The 22,176-nt window shown below is 36.4% G+C and overlaps 3 protein-coding genes and 1 long non-coding RNA gene across 6 annotated transcripts; 3 read left to right on the forward strand and 1 right to left on the reverse strand.

Moving 5' to 3' along the window:
• Positions 1-1,325: 1,325 nt before the first annotated feature.
• LOC118038933 (protein transport protein SEC23 D) lies at positions 1,326-8,291 on the forward strand. The gene is made up of 14 exons (XM_035045484.2): positions 1,326-1,728; positions 1,811-1,876; positions 2,530-2,583; positions 2,696-2,868; positions 3,137-3,323; positions 3,421-3,566; positions 3,641-3,795; positions 4,085-4,166; positions 4,256-4,371; positions 5,404-5,502; positions 5,660-5,783; positions 6,223-6,500; positions 7,116-7,330; positions 7,432-8,291. The coding sequence occupies exons 1-14, from the start codon at positions 1,401-1,403 to the stop codon at positions 7,641-7,643; spliced, it is 2,235 nt and encodes a 744-aa protein (XP_034901375.1). The 5' UTR covers positions 1,326-1,400; the 3' UTR covers positions 7,644-8,291.
• A 970-nt stretch (positions 8,292-9,261) lies between these two features.
• LOC140955516 (uncharacterized) lies at positions 9,262-10,062 on the reverse strand. Its single transcript, XR_012169731.1, has 2 exons — positions 9,738-10,062; positions 9,262-9,357 (listed from the first exon to the last, which is right to left on the reverse strand). It is a non-coding gene; the product is annotated as an uncharacterized lncRNA (long non-coding RNA).
• A 261-nt stretch (positions 10,063-10,323) lies between these two features.
• Positions 10,324-15,446, forward strand: LOC118038930 (heterogeneous nuclear ribonucleoprotein Q). 3 transcript variants are annotated; one of them, XM_035045481.2, is made up of 10 exons: positions 10,332-10,475; positions 11,374-11,389; positions 11,854-12,310; positions 12,394-12,510; positions 12,610-12,750; positions 12,881-13,051; positions 13,175-13,382; positions 13,475-13,650; positions 14,399-14,484; positions 15,088-15,446. In XM_035045481.2, the coding sequence occupies exons 3-10, from the start codon at positions 11,888-11,890 to the stop codon at positions 15,239-15,241; spliced, it is 1,476 nt and encodes a 491-aa protein (XP_034901372.1). In that variant the 5' UTR covers positions 10,332-10,475; positions 11,374-11,389; positions 11,854-11,887; the 3' UTR covers positions 15,242-15,446. The 3 variants fall into 3 exon arrangements, with proteins under 3 accessions (XP_034901373.1, XP_073264883.1, XP_034901372.1); XM_035045482.2 differs by lacking the exon at positions 11,374-11,389 and having other exon boundaries at positions 10,324-10,475; XM_073408782.1 differs by having other exon boundaries at positions 10,328-10,475; positions 11,374-12,310.
• A 1,758-nt stretch (positions 15,447-17,204) lies between these two features.
• On the forward strand, positions 17,205-19,745 carry LOC118038931 (probable calcium-binding protein CML48). Its single transcript, XM_035045483.2, has 5 exons — positions 17,205-17,793; positions 18,266-18,312; positions 19,045-19,220; positions 19,322-19,340; positions 19,440-19,745. Exons 1-5 carry the CDS (start codon positions 17,409-17,411, stop codon positions 19,548-19,550), a joined length of 738 nt encoding a protein of 245 aa, XP_034901374.1. The 5' UTR covers positions 17,205-17,408; the 3' UTR covers positions 19,551-19,745.
• The last annotated feature ends 2,431 nt before the right edge of the window (positions 19,746-22,176 follow it).

Consider the following 22,176-nt stretch of genomic DNA (forward strand, 5'->3'; position numbering starts at 1 on the left):
CCATATTTAGAAAAAATTTTAGGAGAGTGAGGTGAAACCATAGAGAAATCCATACTTAGAAAAGTTTTCTAATAGGTGGAGAAACCTAAGGAGGGTAAACCATATTTAGAAAAAAATTTAAGAGGTTAAAAGGAACCCATAGAGGGTGAAGCCTGTGCTTAAAAAATTTCTAAATAGCCGAGGGGAACCCAAGAAGGGTGAACCTAGATTTAGAAAAATTTCTAAGAGGTTGAGGGGAATGAATCCTTATCAAAATCCATACTTAAAAAAATTCTCAAGGGACGAAAAGGATGGACCCATGTCGACACTCATACTTATAAAATTTTTTAAATGATAAAGAGGAATCCAAAGAGGGTGCGCCTATACTTAGAATTGAAAAGAGAGTGTACTACTTCCTTGATAGAATTGAAAAGGGAAAATATCCCTGGCACATGTATTAATGTTGATAGAAAATATTCCTAACATACGTATTAATGAGAGAAAATATCCCTAACATATGTATTAACGCGAATGAAAATATGATGGGCTCTTAAGAGACTTTTACACATTATCTCTTACATAACATTAATATTAATGAAAACATGATGGTTTTTTTGGGATTTTTATACACCTAATAGGTATAGAGAGAATAAAATCCAAAATATAGTTGTGTTCAAAGAAGATAAGAACTCCCTTAGCTGAGCTGAAAAGGGGTTGGGTCCTTTCATTGGCTGAGCTCAAAAGAGATGGATCCTTTCATTTATTGAGCCTGAGAGAGATTGGGTTTTATGAGGTATTTTTGGGTTCTTAAATTTAAGTTTATCACCCACGCGTTTAGATAGATTGTGTAGGTAAAACCTTGACATCTCAAGTTTTATTTTAGTTGGAGAATTATTGTTTCAATTATGTCATTTTATAACTATTTTTTCTATTGTGTTAATTTAGAAAAAAATACTAAAAAAAAGAGAGTAAAAAATAAAAAAACAAAACTTAATTTTGTTATTGACATGTCACTCAATCATAAATTTCAACATAAAACCACATCAAAATGATCAAACTAATCCTTCCAATTCAATATAAACATAAATAAAAGGATTTAATTGAAAAGTATGTAAAGTATCAAGAACACAATTAATTAGTTTTTTTTTTATTTTAAAATTCTAAAATCGAGAATTCAATAATATGTTAGCTAGGAAGAGTAATTAATTTGATATTTCCTAAAAGAATATTCCCTAAGAGAAAAAAAAAAAAAAAGCCAGCAAGACCACTAGTGCCACGTCAACCAGCCATTAATCCCACGTGGCATAACAGCACTGGTAAATTTCACGTAAATCCCCTCCTCTCTTTCCACCCCCTCTTACTTCCCCAAATCCCCCGGTTTCCCGAGAAACCCAGAGAAATCAAAAGCCTCCACCTCCACAATGGCGGTTCGAGCTACAATGTCGCGATTTCCAATGGAAGAAGATGTGCAGGAATCATCAGGAATACCGTGGGGAATAACAGTTAAGCCATTTGCTTCCAAAGACGAGAACGGACTGTCTCCTGTGTACGGATCGAACGGCGATTTGCTACCTCGCTGCGAGAACTGTTACGCTTACTTTAACACTTACTGTGAGCTTGATCAGTGGGCCTGGAATTGTAGTCTATGTGGAACCCTCAACGGACTCGAGTCTCAAGCCATCGCGCGTTACTCGCATCCTCAGTCTTGCGCTGAGATGATGTCTTCTTTTATCGATCTCGAGTTGCCTAGTGAGTAGTTTGAATGATATTCTGTTTAATTTTTGAAGTTTTTAATCTGGTTTGGTTAGTGATTAGTGTTTGGTTTGTGCAGTGGAGGGATCGGATGAAGAAATGATGCAAGCCTGTCCGGTTTATGTTGCGGCGGTTGACTTGTCGTGTAAGAATTATTGATTTTCTCTAGTGGTATTTAGTTTTCAGTTTTTTTAGTTAATTTTGTTAAATGATTATATAATTGAAATTGAATTGAGCTGAAGAATTTTCAGTTGCAGTAGTAATTTAGCAAACTCTTAAGAAGTTCACAATAATAATTAGAGGCCGAATCAGAAAATTCACTTATAAAACTGTGCAAATGTTCTCAATTTTAGTCGTACTTGTGCAATGTATGAGCATTTATTTATATATCCAAAAGGGTGGAAGATGGAAATGATAATCGAAATTGCTGTTTGCTGTGCAAAATTAATCACATTGGAGATGTTTGAATTGAAACCAGTGACTGTCGTGCATGTGAATTTGCAAAGTGAAATTGAAAACACAGCAATGCAGTATAGTGAATCGTTTGAATTTGATATCGTTTTGTTGCTGAATTGATTGGCATTCTATTGTGTTTTTTCTACTCAAGTATTCATCTTTACTCTTTTTTTTCCTTTCTTTTTGCTTAGTTGTGATTTGAGCGTGTAGAGAATGATAGCGCACATAGAGGGTAAAAGTGATAGATGGTTCATACTATTCTGTAGGCTAAGATCTTTCTAATCTATGTTTTGATTTTTTCTAAGAGGTGACAGCCTTTGAATTTGTTGAGTTTGTCTGCAGCTTCAGAAGAATTTTTGGAGCTTACTAAAAGTGCATTGCAAGCAGCTTTGGAAGGTTGACCCTTTTCTTTTGTTATACGATATTTTTAGTTCAAAATAATATATTATTTCTTAACTGCATGGGTTATGTCCTTTAAGGGTGACTTATTGTTTTTATTTTGCTGCAGCTCTTGCTCCTGGTTCTCTATTTGGGCTTGCTACCTTTAGCCACAAAATGGGGTTGTATGATGTTCAAGGGCCCATTCCAGTTGTAAAGAATGTTTTTATTCCTCCTGATATGGAAGGAACCCTTCCAACTGAGCTCGAAGATGTCATGCCTTTGTCACAATTCTTGGCCCCTGTATGCTAGGCACACTGTTTTATGTTTTGGCATTTTTTATTTCATTTATTCATTTGTTGCTCTTGATAAAGCTAAATGGGAAATAAGAAATCACTCATGTAACCAAACTGATGTTTAATAGAATGCATAGTTGAGTTAACTTTATATTTTTCATCCTTTTATTTTCATTGAGTGGTTGTAATGTTCTCAAACGGGGTTTGGCAGTTTAATTGCCAGGTTTTGCCTTACTTAATGTTGGCACCATCCTAAGTTCAGTGTTGTGCTGCAGGTGGAAACCTGTAAAGACCGTATTACTGCTGCACTTGACACTCTCAGACCAACAACCTCATGGGAGAGAACCACAGGTGCAGGACAAGGACTAGATGGAGTTCTAATGGGCGGGCGAGGTTTTGGTGTGGCAATGGAAGCCCTGTTCAAATACCTTGGGTCAGAATATGGAAATACATTTGCTTTAGGTACATGATGCATGGAGTTCGTCTTATAAAGGCATCCTTTGTCTTTTGTATATTGAAGATGTGCACAAATGCTTGTCGTTTTTGTTATTGATTGCAGCTAGAGTTTTTGCTTTCATATCCGGTCCTCCTGATTATGGTGCTGGGCAATTAGATACAAGAAGGTATGGTGAACAATATGCTAGTAAAGGAGAGGATGCAGACAGGGCTTTGCTTCCAGAGCAGACTCCATTTTACAAAGATCTGGTAATCTCGTTGCCTTCAATTATATTCAACATTGCAAGTTTTAGGAAATGTGAGCATTGACAAATATTTTTCAGGCAGCTGTGGCTGTCCAAGCAGGTGTTTGTGTGGACATATTTGCTGTAACAAATGAATATACGGATCTGGCATCCCTCAAGTTTCTTAGTATTGAAAGTGGAGGCACATTGTTTCTCTATTCAAACACTGACGACTCAACACTTCCTCAGGATATGTGAGTACAGGGTACAATAGTAATTAGTATAAGATACATGAATTCCTAGCTCCTTTCTTGTTATGTAACATCAATGAACTGGTAGCATAATTTTAATTGCAAAATGAGTGCAATGAACATCTGGTGTTTGTTCTAAGATGTACAATTTTACATGTTTAACTAGTAAGACGAATAAATAATTTTTATGTAATAGATACTGGTCTGCTGTTTTACTTGAAGATGTAAGTTTATAATCCTTTTGTAGTGGTTCTATTATCCACATGTGATTTTATGTGCTATCCTTTTGAAGGTATCGGATGCTCAGTCGACCATATGCTTTTGGTTGCATACTGCGATTGAGGACATCTTCTGAATTCAAACCTGGTCATTCTGTAAGTGATATTCATTTTAATTTGAGTTTGTTGAGCACAGGGTACTATGTCTTTTTTTTATGTGCTCGAAATATTTCCTGCACCTGCAGTATGGACATTTCTTCCCAGATCCACAGTATGAGAATGTTCAACACATTATTTGCTGCGATTCTTTTGCCACATATGCTTATGACTTTGATTTTACAAGTGCTACTGGATTTTCCAGGTATCCATCTATTTCTGAGAGCCAATATACTATGATCTTTTGTTGGCTAAATGTCATTGGAACTTGACTACTGTATCAATCTGTATAGAAATATCTAGCAAAGTTCATTTAGATCCCATGAAATGATTTCTTCACAGTTTGTTGGGTTGAGTATGTTCAACTTCAAGCAAATACTATTGTAATCTGAATGGTATTGCCCTAACTGAATCTGGTGGACCTGCTTGGTGTAAACATCTCTTCATTTATTTATTTAGATAAGAGACATGACCAACTTACAATGTAAAGATGGATACAAGCTAAAAGCAACTGTCCTGTTCAAAAAAGGAAAAAAAAGCGAAAATAACTGCTGTCAGAAGACATCTTGGAGTTCAACTATTAATCGGCAGTGATGTGGTGATATTAGATTTCTGTTTGGCCACTTATATTCAAAACTTATGAGTGCATCTTGTCATATCCATTGCAATATTATTTAATCTTATGCTGATAAGTCACAAATTAACTGTTGAATGCCACCTGCTCCTTCTGTGGTCAACCATAAAGTCTATCAAGGAACAGTTCAGTCACTTTTCAGCTAGTTAAGGAGTAGAGAATTGCCCACTATAGTTCATTGGTTTATCCAGTGTCTTAGATCTTTCACTTGAGTTGATGTTATCTCTCACAAAACTGCATGTACTCAGTGTGCAAACAAATATTTGGATTTGGTGGACGAGGATGGAGGATCGATATGTTCCTTATCTCCTGTAACTTGATATGGGAACTTTCCACTTGTTATTGCTCTTAAGATGGGACACTTTCATAAGATTCATGTGTTGCCTTCTCAAACTATCATTCTGACCGACAATTCCCTGGTTGGCTGGACTTGGTTTTTAGGCCTCCTGTTTTTATTTATTCCACCTCACTCTTGCTCGCTTGCTCACTTCCTTTTGTATGCTTTTGTAACTCATCAAATGTTATTGAGTTTGTTTGAGTTTCTTTTCAGTAATTAAATTATAAATTGCACTTTGAAAGGCAATGGCTTCATTATTTTTGCAGATATGCATCAGAACAACCAGTACTACAGATAGCATTTCAATACACAGTTATTGTGCCTCCTGAGGAGCTCTCATCTCCAAGATTGGTTTCTGCTACTAGGTATGACAAAGCTGATGTAGCTATTGAATATTTTGTTTTGGTATGAATGGCCGGTCTTGCATAATATATTGTTGATGCACCATAAGGTTCTTGCAAGCATTTTATTGCATTTTCATCACTTTTTGGGCTAATCTTGGTTTGTTGTATGTTTATGCAGAGGCAAGCATTTGCTTAAACGTCGATTAAGAATCAGAACTTTGCAATTTGGTACTGCTAGGAATATGAATGAACTTTATGACAATGTTGATTCTGAAGTTGTTCTATCAATACTTGTCCACAAGGTATCCCCCCATTTCTTGCATAATAACAATCTGTTGGAAGAAAAAAAACAAAGGTATTTGATTCTGTTAGTGAACCTAGGGGTATTTAGTATCTTGGTCATAATCATAGCAGGCAATAAAATAAAGAAAACAGTGATCAACGTGAATCAAAATAATCAAACAATAAACAGGGCGTATGCAAGAGAGAAATGCTAATTTCTTATATAATTCACCCCATCCTAAGGCCTGGTTGTAGTTTTGCTGTGTATGGCTTACTTCCTGAAAGAACTCCTAGCCAGTAATTTGCGCAACATGGGCAATCCTCCTCCCTTATTCTCCCCCATTCCTGGCACGAGTATGATTTGCTCTGTTCTCTCTCAATAACAATGACTTTTCTCCTTAGGCTAATTGATTGTACATTTATTCATCATCGGTTAATTATGCAACTTGTTGACTCTAGGTTATATTAGCCTCTTTGGAGCAAGGAGTCCGGGAGGGCAGGATGTTGCTTCATGATTGGCTCGTAATCCTCACTGCTCAGTATAATGATGCCTATAAAATTGTCCAGTTTAAGAATGGTGGTTCATTAACTGCTCAGGTAGATGCTGCATTTTCACAGTGCCCACAACTGCAGCCCTTGCCTCGCCTAGTTTTTGCTTTGCTTCGAAATCCTCTTCTTCGCTTCCATGAAGAAGGTGTTCATCCTGACTACCGGATATACCTCCAATGCCTTTTTAGGTACGCCATGTTTACATTTGACTTGCTATATTTAATATGCCTGGGGATTGGGTTAGTGTTTTAGAAAACCCACAAGGAGGGAGGAGGTGGGGGTTTCTATTCAGCTGTTGAATTATTATTATGGCAATGTCAGAACTGAATTGAAAACAGTGAACTATTGATGAGTTTAGAAGCACATGGAGGCTGTGTTTATTAGATAAACATAATGTCACAGAAAATGTCCAGTGGTCTTCTTCAACAGGACACCTTCCCCACCCCTGTTTTGGGGTGGGGAAGAATGTTGCAGTTAAAACCTAATTTGCATTTTGTATTTTATCATCCTTGGTGTCTATAACTGTTTTTATTTTTCGTGCATAAGGTCAAACTTTGGACTTCTATACTTTTTATTGCAATTAACTTTTCTTGTGGACATCACCGTCCATTACCTTTCTCTTTGTTGATCATTCAATGGCTTTGAGGGAGTGGGTGAACTTGTAACTTCTCTTTAGAGGAGAGGTTGGCCGTCAATGAGGCCATGCTTTGGCAACTTTAAATGTGTTACTTGAGAATTAACCCTACTTTTCTTTTGTATGAGAAATTAGTAGCCTCACTTCTCTTAAACTTTTCTTGCTGCAGTGCACTGGAACCAAGTTCCCTTCATCGTGCTATATATCCAGTATTGACATCATATTCTACACCAGATAAACAAGCTTATCCTCGCCACTCTTTGAGTCGTGCTGCACTGATTACCAGTGATAGTCCAATATTTTTCCTTGACGCATTTACAACTTTAATTGTGTTCTATTCTTCTACAGCAGACCCAGCACTTCCTTTTCCTCCACCCCAAGACTGTAAGTTGTTTTTATCATTTAGGTCTGGTTTTATGCAGAAGAAATTATTCTTCAAAGAATATCCTTGATTCTGTTTTTAAGACACAATGCACTCTTACCAGGTTTATTGAGGAGCACGATTAACAAACTGAAGCAAGAAAGGAGTATCACTCCGAAATTGATTTTTATCCGGGGAGGGCAGGATGATGCCTCTGCTTTTGAGAACTACCTCATTGAGGAACAGCATGTTGATGGTAGTGGCTTTGCTAGTGTCGTGGGTTTTGTGTCTTTCCTTGAAGACGTAATCCAGAGCGTGTTGGAATACATGAAATAGAAGATGAGATTGGAACCTGCTCATGATTTACCAGGCACAGGAAAAGGCACGTCGTCATTCATGGAAGAAATGTGCATTTGTACACAATCCACTTGCAGGTCAGAACTCTGATTCGCCTATCGAGATTTGAAAGTGCTGTATCATCCTGGATTCAAAGTGGTGGATTGTTGATCATCAATTGCCTACTTTAACCCGTTGGAAATTCCTTTCAATCGCAAATTATATCAAGTCAAACTCTGGAATATACTCATCATCTTTATAATTCAAAATTGCAGTCATGGGAGATCTGTCCTACTTCTTGATTAGATTATGAATACACAGGTTAATCAAATTGTACTGTGAGTTGCTTTCTTCAAGGTTTTTCTTTTCTTTTTCCCCATCGTGTAGTAATCGGATCAGTCTGTTAGATTGAGAAAACGGTAGATAGATTTCCGGGAGTAATCATTTCAATTTGTTGGCTCGGTTGCTCAAGATCATAGGAAGAGGAAGTAACTGTTATGTTCAGAGTCAGAGGTGGTTTTGTGGGTAAGTGCACCTGTGTTATTCCAGGTCAACATTTAAAGCCATTTCTTGATGGAGAAACTATGGTTTATCAGAATTTAATGCTTGGTTTTATAAATTAATGCTACCAATTGTTATTTTTTTTTAGTTGATTTAGTAATTAGAGAATTTGAAATCTCTCTATTTTATTTTAAACATGAATGAGTTCTTACAAAATCTCTTATCTTTGATGCAGGGTTTATAATTTCATAATACTTTTGAAGATTATTCTAATATAAAATAGAAGTCAGCATGGTAATTTAAATAACTATGACATAAAAAATTGTTTTGATATTTAAATATCGGGTGTTGGTAATCCCACTTCATATTTATTACAAGTTTTATTCATAGACTATATTATCTCCCATCTTTAAAACAATTAAAAATTATCTTATTTTGACATCATCAAATTTTGAAAAAATTATTATTTTCTAATTATTGAGCTTCAAAATCAATTCAAATAAAAAACAATAAGCATATAACTAAAGCCTTCAGAATCTTAATTACTACACAATATTTTTTAAAATAAATATTTTATAGGTACATCATTTCATTTACATAACTCACTTGAACACTTCCTATTACAAGCTTCAGCCCAAACTATGGCAATCTGGAGCAGTCAGAATGAAAGCACTGCACTTGCTCAACCCCAGGTGTCTCCCACCAATCAGATTGCCACGTATGAAACAAAACAAAAATCACAGTCACACTCCATGGATGATTATACAAATTAAGTATAGTTTGGAGCCCTAGTCAGTCTAAAATCCGAATTTTGAATTTTGATCGCCTCATTAGATTAGTCAGGTTAATTTTGTTTTTTTATTTTTTTTTAAATAAAAAAACACTGTTTTAGTAAATAAATAAATAAAAAAATCGACGGATTTACGGTTGAGTTTTGAGTTTTAATTGAATTTTTATAAATTAACCCGCTGGATCACACTAGGTTTTTTTTATTATTATTTTTTCTTTAATCTGATCTCATTTTAACCCTGGATTCCAGATCAACTCACCGAGCCGAGCCAGATCGGATTTAAAACTATAAAATTAAGGGTGTGATCAAATCAAACTTGAATGCAGATTTCCTAATCCTGACCTTGATAAAGCTAAAACAGCAGCCAACAGGAAACGGTGAGCTAGCCAAGGAACAAAATACAAGGGCGCAGGGAACCTATTCCTGAGAGCACAACGAACAAAAAGCAAGCTTGCAGATTCAATGAGAGCAGACCAAAAAAGCATGAGCAAAAACCCGTAAATCGAACAAAGAAAAGCCAATCCAAGCCAAACAAAAAGAAGAACAGAAGCAAGGGAAGAAGCAGGTCCAGGAGAAACAGTGGAAGACAACAGAAGCAGAAAAAAGCCAAGATAAAGTGAGCCTGAAACAACCCACACCCCAGAACTAAAAGAAAAGAAGTGAAAGCATGTGGAGCACTGGAGGAACTGTATAATGCCAGTCTAAGAAATTCAATAAAACAGAGCATGAAGCGACAACAAAGCAAGCAGAGGTCCATAAAAATAGTTAAGATGAAGGAAACCAAACCAGAATGGTAGGGATACCAGCTAATTAGAGGTTCATTGAAGGGCAAGAGGAACTAAAATCCTCGAACCAATCCGAAAATCAGCCGCTCTCCCAATGCCGCAAGTGGGCTTTGCATGTAATGCATCATCATGATTAAAGGCCATCTCTCCCAAGAACACCCACAACGAATCACAGTCGAGTGCAGCCAGATGAAGTCAATAGCCTCCTGGAAACCCAGGCCGCCGTCAATGGAGCCCCAGCAGACGCAAAGAAACGAAGGACAAAGACGACCCACCTCTCCCACGAAGCAGGAGGAAAGCGAGCGAATGAGGTACACACGACCCAGCTGGACCTAAGCACTAGTAGAGGTCGAAGAACAAAGAGAAGCCCAGAGAAGACACAGGCATCCCAAACCGAAAGCCCCAGGCCCGAAAACTAACTTCTATATTTTTTATATTTTAAAAGCACACCCTTTAAACAGTATAATGTATTTATAAGAATAAAATCTTTCGATTAATATAAAAAGTTCAATAAATAAAAGGAACCTCTTAATGATTAATCCACCGCACCAATTTTTTTTTTTTTTAAATAAAGAACCAAAGCCAAAAGAATCCATTAATCATTATCGAGCTTCGCTCTCATTTGCTTAGGGTTTGTTTTCCTTTTAAATCCTGAAAAAAAGAATCGAAAACTCTCACTCTCGCTCTTAGCTTGAAGTTGTTCAGCAGCAATCATAGCAGACAGAAATCCTCTCCTCGCCTCTTCTCTCCTCTCCGGTACGTTCTTGAAGCTAATTACGTTTCTCTTCTTCGTGTCTTTTGGGTTTTTTTTTGTTTTTGAGCTACTGTTAGTTTTCCTTAACAAGTTTAAATATCTGGTCATGAGCTGTTAATTTTGAACTGAAACCTTAAAAAACAACACATAAAAATCAATTAATGATGCAATAATTCTTTTTTAGCTAAATGCATCAATGTAGATTTGTTAGTGAGGAGCCGAAGAACGTAAATGCAAAAAGGTTAAGAGCAGAGCCAAAGCTTTGACTAAGGTTTGGCTAACCTGGAAAAAAGCTGGGATTTGGCAACTCACCCAATCAAGCTTCGTTGGGGTCTGGTTCTCGTGGGTTGCTTGATTAACTTGATATTACCCTTCTGATTGTCCGTGTCACAGCTGTATTTGATAGTTTTAGATTTCTAATTAGGTAGGTCATGTATGGAAGAATCTGATGCTTGGGGTGGTATTTGAACTGCGAGTTTGTGGTCTATGAAATTCTTTTGATTCCGACTTGATAAATGCCTAGCCCGGATGTTCTCTATTTGTGTTATATGTGTTTTAATTGAGCGTAGCCTGATTTGATGTTCTTAGAGGAAAATGAGAGGAGAAACTAGAATGGTAAAACGAGGTAATATATTTGTTTAAGAAGCTTGGTTGTTGAGAAAGCTGAATTTTTTATAGGTAAGTTTTAAAGCAATGTTAATGGCATACTAAAACGTGTAGATCTTGTCTGCATCAAATGTGTATATGGTCTGTATCTTATAAGGATCTTCCATCTTTTTAAAGTTTGGTATGAAGGGTTCTTTTTAGTTTGGAAAGTGTGTACTGGTTATTAAAAACTTATGTATAATGTCCATCTCAATTGGAATGTTTAGTTTGATGTGTCACCTTGAATTGTTGCAGGAAGGTGGACAGACTGGTATGTTAGTTTGGAACTCATATTTTTTTGTGAGATTGGATCATGTTGTGGCTTGATCACCTTTTTGTTAAATCTGACCCTTTCCACTTTTCTCTGAATAACTTGATAAAGGAATCTACAAGCTAAAATCTTAATTCTTATATTTCTTAAATGCGACCTCTGGAATGAAGCCCCTTCATGCTTAAACTAATGCTTCCTATTCCAGGACATAGGTTGCATCACCTTCCTAAGCTACATTGTTTTCATTCAGAAATCTCTTTTGCCTATCTCTGTTACCATGGCAGCTAATTTTATCTTAAATCCTTTATTAGAAGTCTTTCACGTTGCAACCACCTTCAAACTTATGACACGATTTCTATTCAGATTCATGACCTGGAACTCCTTTTAGCCTTTCATTTTGTTTCCTCCTTTCAATATGTGTATATATCCCATGAATTCTTGTGGCCTCTGTACCCTCTTCACAGTTGCCTTGCAAGCTTGTGTACTTAGATATATAAGATGCCAAGTACAAAAGGAAATGCATCTGCAGCTGCTGAGGAAGCAGAATCTGAAAAGCCAGTTGAGTCCGATGAGAAAGTTGATTTTGATGAAGACTATGATCCTGAGGAAATGATGGATGAGGAGGTTGAGTATGAAGTAGAGGAAATAGTGGAAGAAGTGGAAGAAGAGGAAATAATAGAAGAGGAAGTGGAGGTGGAGGAAGAAGAGGAGGAAAATGCTAGTAATGCTGATGGGGTTGATATCCAAAGTAGCCATCAAGGTGATGGGGCAAAGGTTGAAGATGAGGATGAGAAGAAAAAACATGCTGAGCTTCTTGCCCGTCCTCCTCATGGTTCTGAAGTATATATTGGTGGTGTTCCTAATGATGCTTCTGAGGAGGACTTGAAGGATTTTTGCGAGTCTGTTGGAGAAGTTACGGAGGTAAGCTCTACTTCAATTTATGAAGTATCTGTCTATATGATCGTCGTAAAGGTGAAGACCCTGAACAAATTTTATGACCGCAGGTACGTATGATGAAAGGAAAAGATTCAAGTGACAACAAGGGCTTTGCATTTGTGACTTTTAGAAGTGTTGATTTGGCTACTAAAGCAATTGGTGAGCTGAATAATACTGAATTCAAGGTGAATGTCCTCACTCTTCTTTGTTTGTGGGAATTGTGTTCGTGCTTGTTTAAAGTATGCTGCTTCAATTGCATGTGTTGATATTTCTCTTGCACTCAGGGTAAAAGAATCAAATGCTCAACATCTCAAGCAAAGCACCGGTTGTTCCTTAGCAACATTCCTAGAAGTTGGGGGGAGGAAGATCTTAGCAAGTTTGTGGCTGAGGTTGGGCCTGGTATAACCAATGTGCAATTGGTGAAGGTCAGTGAAGTTAATATTCTACCTGATTGTTGATTTTTTAAGGTGTTTTTATTTCTTCTCTTATTTATTTATTTATTATAATCTGGTTAGCAGATGCAATTTACTCATTGGTTATAACAATTGGTCACAGGAAAAGAGCTCAAGCAATAACAGGGGCTATGCTTTTGTTGAGTACTACAATAATGCTTGCGCTGAATATTCGAGGCAGAAGATGATAGATCCAAAATTTAAGCTGGGTGATAATGCCCCAAGTGTGAGCTGGGCTGACCCTAAAAATGCTGACTCTTCCACTTCTTCACAGGTCTTGTAATAAATTTGAATTGATTAACCATCTTCATGATCAGGTTTCTTTAGATCTGGTTGTCTTTGGTTATGCTATGAGATTTCTTGTGCTCTGAAATTCAATCCAGCCTACATTTTACAGGTTAAGGCAATATATGTGAAGAATTTACCAAAGACTGTTACCCAAGATCAGTTGAAGAAGCTATTTGAACGACATGGAAAAATCACAAAAGTGGTTTTGCCTCCAGCAAAATCTGGACAGGAGAAAAATAGAATTGGTTTTGTGCATTTTGCTGAGAGGTCTAGTGCTATGAAAGCTCTGAAAGATACTGAAAAATATGAACTAAATGGTGATCACTGATTTATCCATCTTATATGCATTTGTTATCTGAATTTAAGTGAACAAGTTATTCATGCTGGTTTGTTTTGTTGTGATTTTTAGGCCAATGTGTCGAGTGTGCACTTGCAAAACCTCAGTCAGAGCAGAAGCCTGCTGGAGTGTCAAACTTGCAGAGGACTGGTTTGTTACCAGGTTACCCACCTGGTGTTGGTTATGGTATGATGGGGAGTGCCTATGGTGCTCTTGGTGCAGGATATGTTGCAACAGGCTATACACAGGTCAGAAGATACGACTGTGTGTTTCTCTTTGCTATTGTACACTTTGTAATCTTATTTTGAACTGCCTGGTTTGGATGGTTATCATCATTGTATATTTTGCATATTAACCATTTTGGATTTAGCTTAATGTGCAAGGGGATTACCTAATAGCTATTCTAGTAATTTTGAGCTTTGACTTTATGATATATACGCATGAGGATTAACTGATCTCTCTTTTTTGTTTCTTTGTACATGCTATGATTCGAAAGAATTGTAATATTTTAAGCTTTATCTACTCTTGCTTTAAATTTAAGGGTTTTTTTTTCCCCATGTACACGCATGTGATTGAATTTCAATGACTTGGCCATGAAATTCAGTTTACAAGCTATTCTAATGGGATGGCTTACAATTGTAGATTAAAATCTTCCAAGTATCCAACTTTAGGAGGGAGAGACCATAGACCAATGCCAATTCTTATTGGTGCAGTGTAATTCAGGCACTTGATTTTTTCACCTTCCGTTACCTCCTTCTCCATTCTAGTTTGTTTTATTCATATTTGAGTTTCAAACTTTTGGTCAAGGAGCTAACTCAAGAAGATGAAATGAAATTTATGCTGTTTTCTCCTTATTAGAAGCTATAGAATGCTGGGATGACAGATTTTCTTAGTAAAATTCATTTATTTGTTTCTTTGTTAGAACTTGAACTCTGCAGTTTCTAACTTTCAGCCAATATTAAATTCATCCTTCTCTCTTTTTCCCCCATTTTGCAGCCATTGATCTATGGAAGTGGACCGGCCCCTGCTGGCATGGCAATGATGCCAATGCTTCTACCTGATGGGCAGTTTGGATATGTCCTGTAAGTCAACTGTAGATCCTTTTAACCTTTTTTATTTATTTATTTTAGCTCCAAATGGAGGGTTGGGGATCCTATCAATCCTGTCCTTTATGTGGTATTCAAGGAAGGGAAAACAGGGAAAAAAAAAAAAAGAAAAAAAAAAAAAGGTTCAACTTACTACCTCGTACCCCCTTCCCTCAGGCATTCGTGTATTAAAGGAGAAAATGAAAGGGAGAAAAAAGCTGCAGTTAGCGTAGTCAACAGTGAGGATATAGTTGGTGTATTGATTTCCTCATTCTTTCAGCATTCCCCGTGCATAGTCCAAATTAAGGATAACTCCTGATCTTTATTTCTTACCCCATTGTTTCCTAGCAAGATGAATCTTTTCTATTCCATTATATCATAATGTTGGTGGAGCCCCTCCCCAGATCCATTTTTTTTACTGACACTGTAGGCTCGAGTACTTTACATGGCTCAAACTAATGCTTACAAGTCCAACTGATCCTTGAGCTTGCCACATAAATGTTAGATATACCTGCAATAGTAAATATTGGTTCACAAAGTAAATTAGCTTACTACTTAATTGTAAATGCCAGAGGACCAAGCCTATCTGTTTCTTTGCAGGCAACAGCCAGGAGTACAGCTACACTCCCCAACTTCATATCAAAGAAATGATAGTAGGAGTGGAAGTGGGCGTGGCAACAAAATGGTTGGCAGTTCAAGTAGGGGTAGACAGCGCAGTGATGCCAGCCATGGTCGCAGATTTCGTCCGTACTAATTGCTTTGGCCGCATACTTGTTGATTTCACCGATGAAGAAAGTACTATTCAACAGTGTCAAACTCTTAGCATTTATTTATTTGCCGTCTTATTATTGTAGTGTAATTGAGCTGATTTTTGTGAGTTTTTACACGTACATCTATATTGAACACTTGTGTACATTTGTTCTTTGCGAGGTTGATAGCACGCAGTCAGGTTTGCATTACATTTGCTTTTTGTTAATGTTGTGTACATCCTTGCGCTTGCAACTTGTCATAATCACTTCCACCGTTTCTTCTGAGAAAAGCATGGATCTGTGTTTTTCATGCGAGAAAATGGCCAATGAAACTTCCACCTAGCAAAACGTTCCTCCACCATCCACACGCCAAACACCTCGAAGGAAGAGCTACGCTTTGAGCCCTACCTTGATAGACCTCGCCCACCCGCTTGCTTACGGTGGTTGACTTTCACCGGGAGAATACCAATTTCATTTCTAGGAGAAGGCCACTCCGGGATTTCATTCTTATTGATCCAGTTTTCGCTGATCCGAGACTGATGGGATATGAATAGCAGATGCTGGGACGCTGTCAGTTTCATCCCAGAGGTAGGATAGATTAGGGTTCCGAGCAGCAGGTAAGAATTATGTTGCTCGAGCATTATCATGGAGCATCATTTTTTTTCTTCTCTTGCACCTCTGTGGTCTGCGGTGATCCTATCTTCTTTCCACCGCTTAAATTATACAACAGCACAGAAAACATGTGAATTCTTTGTCAGAAAGTTTTTCCGACATCCTTCTGGCAATTCTATAAAACTCCATCAGTTATCTCGCACTATAGATATCTCTAAATTCAGACGAGCTCCTTCGCCATCATCTAATTGATCACACCAGACCTGTATATGCCATGAAGCTGCAAAGTGAAGCATGGTTTTGCAGCCCTAATCACAAAGTAATTAACAAAACCCATTTTCACAATCCAAGATCCGTTCAAAAACAGCATAAGAAAATTTACATACAAATAGCAGAATGAGCTCAAAAAATCCCAAATAATTCGATAAACCCTAAACCTCAAAATTATTATTACAAACTGAGACCTAATTAAGCACGTAAAATGAGAATATTAGACCCTAAAAAACCCTCATTTTCGCAATTCCAAAAATACAGCCCTAAAATTGGGAAGATGAAAGGGATTAAATTTGTGGGGGTTATTTTAGGGCTTACATGGCGGAAAGATAGTGGATGAAAATGCGGGCTCTCAGACTTGTCAGGGTAGCAGCGGGAAAGAGCATCCTTCTCCATCCGGCACACAATAGCCTTCGGCAGCTCCTCTGCTTCTGCCATTACTTTCTCCATCTCCATCTCCCCTTCCCCCTCTCTCCGGGTCTTCTTGTTTTCCCGCCATTGGAGATGAATAAAGTTGTCTGGGTGACAGCTGGGCTCACCTTCGATTTTGGCTGGATTTGTATGGGGGGTTTTTACTTACCGGAAAGGCCCTGGCCATGAGCTCACCATATGACTACCGTCGCATGCCATGGGCAGGTATGTGATGATACGATTGTTACGTGGAACAGGTCAACACGTTGAATTGGCCTCCTCATAAAGGTTTCCCTTTTTGCCTACCTCTGAATATTCAAATTTCAAGAACATGGTTTTATCCACGAAATCGAATCCGTCTACTGAATTGATGTAGAATTTAACTCGGATTAAGTTTTATAATTAATTGGAAAGGGGTAAAATCCAATTTAACCAAGTTAAAAATTAATAAAAAATCATTATTTTTTTTTTAAAATAAAATAATATTATTTTAATTTATTTTTAAAAAAATATTAGGTTAGTCATTCCCGCCCGGCTGAGGGCGGGTTTATCTGACTTTGAAGACCCCAACACGACAAAAAATGCCGACTTTAGGAACTTGCTAGCTTGATCGCCTTCTCCAACGCGCTTACGTTGAAGTTTGAACAATATATATATTACAATTTTAAACCTAAACTGTAACTTAGGCAAGCAAGCAAGCTGTAACCAAAGCCAATAAGCAAAAGCAAAAGCAAAAGCAAAGCTAAGCAAAGCCAACAAACATCTTTACCTATAAAAATTCTTCTTTGCAATTATCACTCTCAAATCCATAATTTCTTGAATACAAATATACTTGCTTTCTGGTTTCCTTTTCGAGCGTTTCTTGAATCAAGAACTATGTCTTTTTTCTCTAAAATATTTCACCCATCATCTTATGCACCTTCTGCTCCATCTTTACCTTACTCCTATGATCAGCAAGGCCAAACGTACAGCACTACTTCTTATCCAGGTAACTACAGCCATCAACAACAGCAGCAGTCTTATTATGGGCAGGGCACTAGTGGTGGTGGTGGTGGTTATTCATATGGGCACTCAGGGTTTCCTCCAGGAACTTCTCCGGATGTTATTAGGAGCTTTGAGATGGTTGATAGAGACAGGAGTGGATTTATTGATGAAAATGAGTTGCAACAAGCTCTTTCTTCTGGTTATCAAAGGTTTCATATTAAGACTGTTAGGTTGCTCATGTTTCTATTCAAGAATCCTCATGATTCTCGACGGCTTGGTTAGTCTTTTTTCCTCTTTCTTTGTTGGGGCTTTGTTTTCATTGATGTTCTTGAATTTTCTTGATTTTGTAGAACAATTTGTGAGCTAATAGCTACATGGGCCCATTGGACGTTATCATGTTAATTTCTTATTATAGCTTCAAGGTTTCCTTGCATTGCATTTATGGCTTAATTCATGACCCATGACTGCATTTGATGAGATATTTTACTAGAAAAATTGGTTCTTGAATTGTTGTTTGCTTCAATTTTGAAGAATTATTTAGGCCTAATTCTGCATGTGAATGGTTGGGTTTTGACTTCAGAACAAGATTGGATTTTGGCTTTCCATTTGATTGTTTTTTTTTTAGCAGTTCAAATTTGGCAGCGAGAAAATGCTTTGATTCTTTTCCCTTGCAATGATGTCTTTTACTTTTACTTTTACTTTGTTGGCATCATTCTATGTACTGATTTAGCTGTACTTCTCTGAAACAGGGCCCAAAGAGTTTGCTGCTTTATGGAGTTGTCTTGGTCAATGGAGGGTGAGCAGTCTCTTCTTGTTTCTCTTGAAACATATTTCTTTCATCTACATTGCCTTTGAGAATACAAGGCATTTTGAAACATTTCATGCCCTTCATTTTTTATAAGTTATAACAACGAGGAAAGGTTAAACATGGAGGAAGAAAGCTAATTTGGGTTTTGTAGGAAAATTGACAGTGAAACTTGGTTGAATTAGCTTGGTGGATTATTTGATGGTAGCCTACGTTCACACAGTTCTTCTGATTCTCACTTATCTCATAAGCATATGCACTTCTTAACTACTATTATCAATTGCTGCAGAAGTAAATCACAAAGTTTGAAACTCTTCTAGCAACATCTACTATTAAAGCTTTTCGCTACTGATATGGCAAATCTACTAAATGTTAGCTTTCCGTAGAATCCACCATTAATGCAGGATGAGGGGAGAAAGAGGGAAAAGTAAAGATAAAAGTTTGCTTTAGAATTCTAAATAAATAAATTTGGAATGATGTAGTCCTTTTCGTTTAGCTGATGAACCACTGGCTTAAAGTTATTAAGGCCTGTCCTCTACTTCTAGGAGAGGAGTATATTTTATATCGCTGGAGGATCACATTAGTTTATCAATGCAACCTAATTGAAGGTTCTTGCTTACGCTGTTGGCACTATTTTCTTATGCTATCATATGACATGCTTAATGGCCTATTTTCATGGCCTTTCAGCCATTAAAAGGGATAATTTAATTTTCTTTCTTGCAGGGCATATATGAGAGATATGACAGAGACAGGAGTGGTAAAATTGATTTGCTTGAAATGAGGGATGCTCTTTATGGCATTGGGCTTGCCACACCGTCTTCAGTTCTTCAAGTTCTAATTTCCAAGTACGATGATGGAAGTGGCAGAAAGATTGAGCTCAATTTCGACAGTTTCGTCGAGTGAGTTTCTCATGTCGATGCTCTTGTATGCGTTTTTTTTTCTTTGTTCCTGGGACTTCTGCGTTGACTAAACTTGTTGCATTGTTGTATTTGACTTGCAGGTGCGGGGTGATTTTGAAGGTGAGACCATAATCCTACAAGCTTAAACTTGTTGCCTTCCTCCATTTATTCTGTTTTGGTTTTTACTGATATGAGCTTGTGAATCTGCTGTGATTTCAGGGATTGACTGAAAAATTCAAGGAGAAGGATAAGGGTTATACCGGCACGGCGTCGTTTGATTACGACGAATTCATGTCCATGGTCATTCCATTTCTTGTATCATATGACTGATCATCAAGATTTTCATTGTACACTATTAGATTGTGATAGTTCTTGCATTCATTCATCCATTCATTTGTTTTTTTGTGGCATTTCACTTGCAAAAATTCTTGTACATTGAGAAGTGCCAAGTGTGTAATGATTTTTATGTAAATTGAGCTAGGTTTGAGAAACGAAAGCAAAAATCTGATTTTTTTTCTCTTCCCATTCTATATTCCGAGCACTGCCTGTTGTAAATATGGTTCTTGACCAGGCTGTGTCACTATCAGCATCGGCATTAATTCAAATCTGAACAGTGATGAGAAACCTCAGAATAATGATTCAAGCGTTTTTCTCAGAATGGAAAACTTGAAGTCACTGGAATTGACACACCACTTCATCTGGCAGGCTGCAGATGAGCTAAATCTGTCCTGTAAAGACATCCACTTTTCAGCCATATGGTGCCCTTATCCGATTCAATCTTAAATAGAACTGAACCTGGTAAATGTTGGGAAAACTAGGAACAAATAACCGGAAATTAATCTACTTGGATGAATTCACAAGTTACAATTCTTTTCCCTCTTTGTACAATTAAAATTAGAATCTAACAATCAACAAATATAATGCAACAATCACATAAATTAACATCAAGATTTTTATGTGAAAAAACCCGATGTGGGAAAATTCCACGGGATCGTAAGCTACCTAAAAATTTTCACTATTAATAAATAATGGGTTCACAACTGTTTTTCCTCAGATTTAACTAAGAAATGAAATAAACTGCTCTCTGTTTCTTTTTTTTTCTTTTTTTTTTTTTTTTTTGTTTAGAAACACAATTGCTGTCATTTATAGTATTATACATATTCTAAATTAAAAAGACAACCAATTGTCTTTCTTTTTAATTAATATGGTGGTTCTATTATCACATGGTGCAGGACCATGTATAACATTAAGAAAAACTAAAAAATTGGTTTGAAGACGGTTGAATTTTGAAATCTTTTCCTTTGAGAAGCTTGGATTCTGAAATCTTACAACCATTAGTAAATAGAGGGATTTCAATAGTAGTTTTTTTTTTTTTCTAGTCACCCTGTCAGCAATTCGTACACTTGGAGAATCATCTCTACTGGTTAATCATTACATCAGCAATAGTCCTCTCTATCATCCGCCTGCTTTTGAAGATGCTGTTCTCTCCCCTATTTTAAGGTTCAACAATCTTCTTCAGAATTCACACATTACGATGAAGAACAGGAAGTTCAGAAATATCTGGCTGTTACAGAAAAAAGTGCAATCTTTCTTACACAAACTGAGATCCTTGATAGTTTCAGGCTTTAGTAAGTACTTAGGGCTTGCTTGCAAGCAATGCATGTTTAAATGAAGTAGGGATCTGACAACCAAATAGTATAAAACTCCAACTGGGTCATGCGGTAATGCCATCAAAATTCAATTCTACAGACTTGAATGGTAAGTGATTTACATATATAAAGAATCAAAAGAACCCCACAAAATAATTAATTTGGTTTAGTAATTTTTTTTCTTTCAATAATCATGTAATACCTAAATTTTTGGTTCAAATCCAAGTTCAAGTCAACCCAAACACAACCTAAGTTAATCCAGCATATAAAAAAAGTTACAATAAAATTGTTTTTTTCTTTTCTAATTCTTGTGACCATGGTAACCCTTCTATCATTAAAGGATTTCAATTTTTCATCTTTAAGTTTTTTCAGTTCAAGAAAAGTAAAAATAACAAATAAATGATTCTTTCTCGTGATACTTTCGATTATGATTTGTTTATAAAAAAAATTAAAAAAGAGATTAGGGTTTTTAAGGATTTGAAGTTTATGTTTTTAAGATTGATTCATGATTATTAGGGGTTTAAGGTTAAATAATTGATTTTAGGTTGTTAGAAATAAGGATTTGTGAGTTAATTTGTTTAAATTGATTTTTATAGGTTAAGAAATTCATTTCAACTTTGCTAAAAAATCTGGACAGGATGTTCTTGAGGTTGAAGATGACAAATTTTTATTTGGTTCTTGATTTATAAAAATTACAGTTTAGTCCCTTGAAAAAATTATAATTTGACCTCTAAATGTATTTTAGGATTCTGGGAAGTGTTATTATGAGGTTGAGGATGATGAAACTCAGTTTGATAATTGATTTGAAATATTTTTAGTTTGATCCCTCAATATTAGGAATTTACATTTTAGTCCATGAACTTTAAAAAAATTGCAGTTCGATCCCTGGTTTGTTCTGGACAGGATTGAGGATGGTTTATGGGTGAAATTTCAGCATGGTTATGTATCTACAGTTTGGTCCTCAAATTTTTGGTAAAATTACGTGTTGGTCCCTGTTTTGAAAAATTATCGCTTTATTTCCTAAATTTAAAAAACTAAACCTGGTTTTCTTTTATGTATTGGAATCTTTTATTTATGTTGTTTTAGGTTGTTTTTTTAGTATATTTTGTATGTTTGTTGTAAGATTTTCTAATAATCCTCAATAGGGTTTTTGAATTTTTCGTTTGATATTCTTTTTAATTCTATTTTTTTTTAATGAATAGGATGATCTTTAATATGTATGTAATATAAATAACTATGCATGTTGCTGGTCATGGATCCAAGATTCGGGTCGTGACAAATCAATAATTAATTTGGTAAAAAAATTC

The sequence above is a fragment of the Populus alba genome, chromosome 4 (assembly GCF_005239225.2).
Source record: "Populus alba chromosome 4, ASM523922v2, whole genome shotgun sequence".
NCBI classification, from domain to species: Eukaryota; Viridiplantae; Streptophyta; class Magnoliopsida; order Malpighiales; family Salicaceae; genus Populus; species Populus alba.

Bases quoted from the DNA above. Each gene is read 5' to 3' on its own strand.
- LOC118038933 (XM_035045484.2), top strand. From the start codon at position 1,401: ATGGCGGTTCGAGCTACAATGTCGCGATTTCCAATGGAAGAAGATGTG. The intron at 2,869-3,136 runs GTATGCTAGGCA...GTTGTGCTGCAG, and splicing joins TGTCACAATTCTTGGCCCCT to GTGGAAACCTGTAAAGACCG. The intron at 3,796-4,084 runs GTGAGTACAGGG...ATCCTTTTGAAG, and splicing joins TCAACACTTCCTCAGGATAT to GTATCGGATGCTCAGTCGAC.
- LOC118038930 (XM_035045482.2), top strand. From the start codon at position 11,888: ATGCCAAGTACAAAAGGAAATGCATCTGCAGCTGCTGAGGAAGCAGAA. The intron at 12,511-12,609 runs GTGAATGTCCTC...TCTTGCACTCAG, and splicing joins TGAATAATACTGAATTCAAG to GGTAAAAGAATCAAATGCTC. The intron at 14,485-15,087 runs GTAAGTCAACTG...GTTTCTTTGCAG, and splicing joins GGGCAGTTTGGATATGTCCT to GCAACAGCCAGGAGTACAGC.
- LOC118038931 (XM_035045483.2), top strand. From the start codon at position 17,409: ATGTCTTTTTTCTCTAAAATATTTCACCCATCATCTTATGCACCTTCT. The intron at 17,794-18,265 runs GTTAGTCTTTTT...TCTCTGAAACAG, and splicing joins TCATGATTCTCGACGGCTTG to GGCCCAAAGAGTTTGCTGCT. The intron at 18,313-19,044 runs GTGAGCAGTCTC...TCTTTCTTGCAG, and splicing joins GTTGTCTTGGTCAATGGAGG to GGCATATATGAGAGATATGA.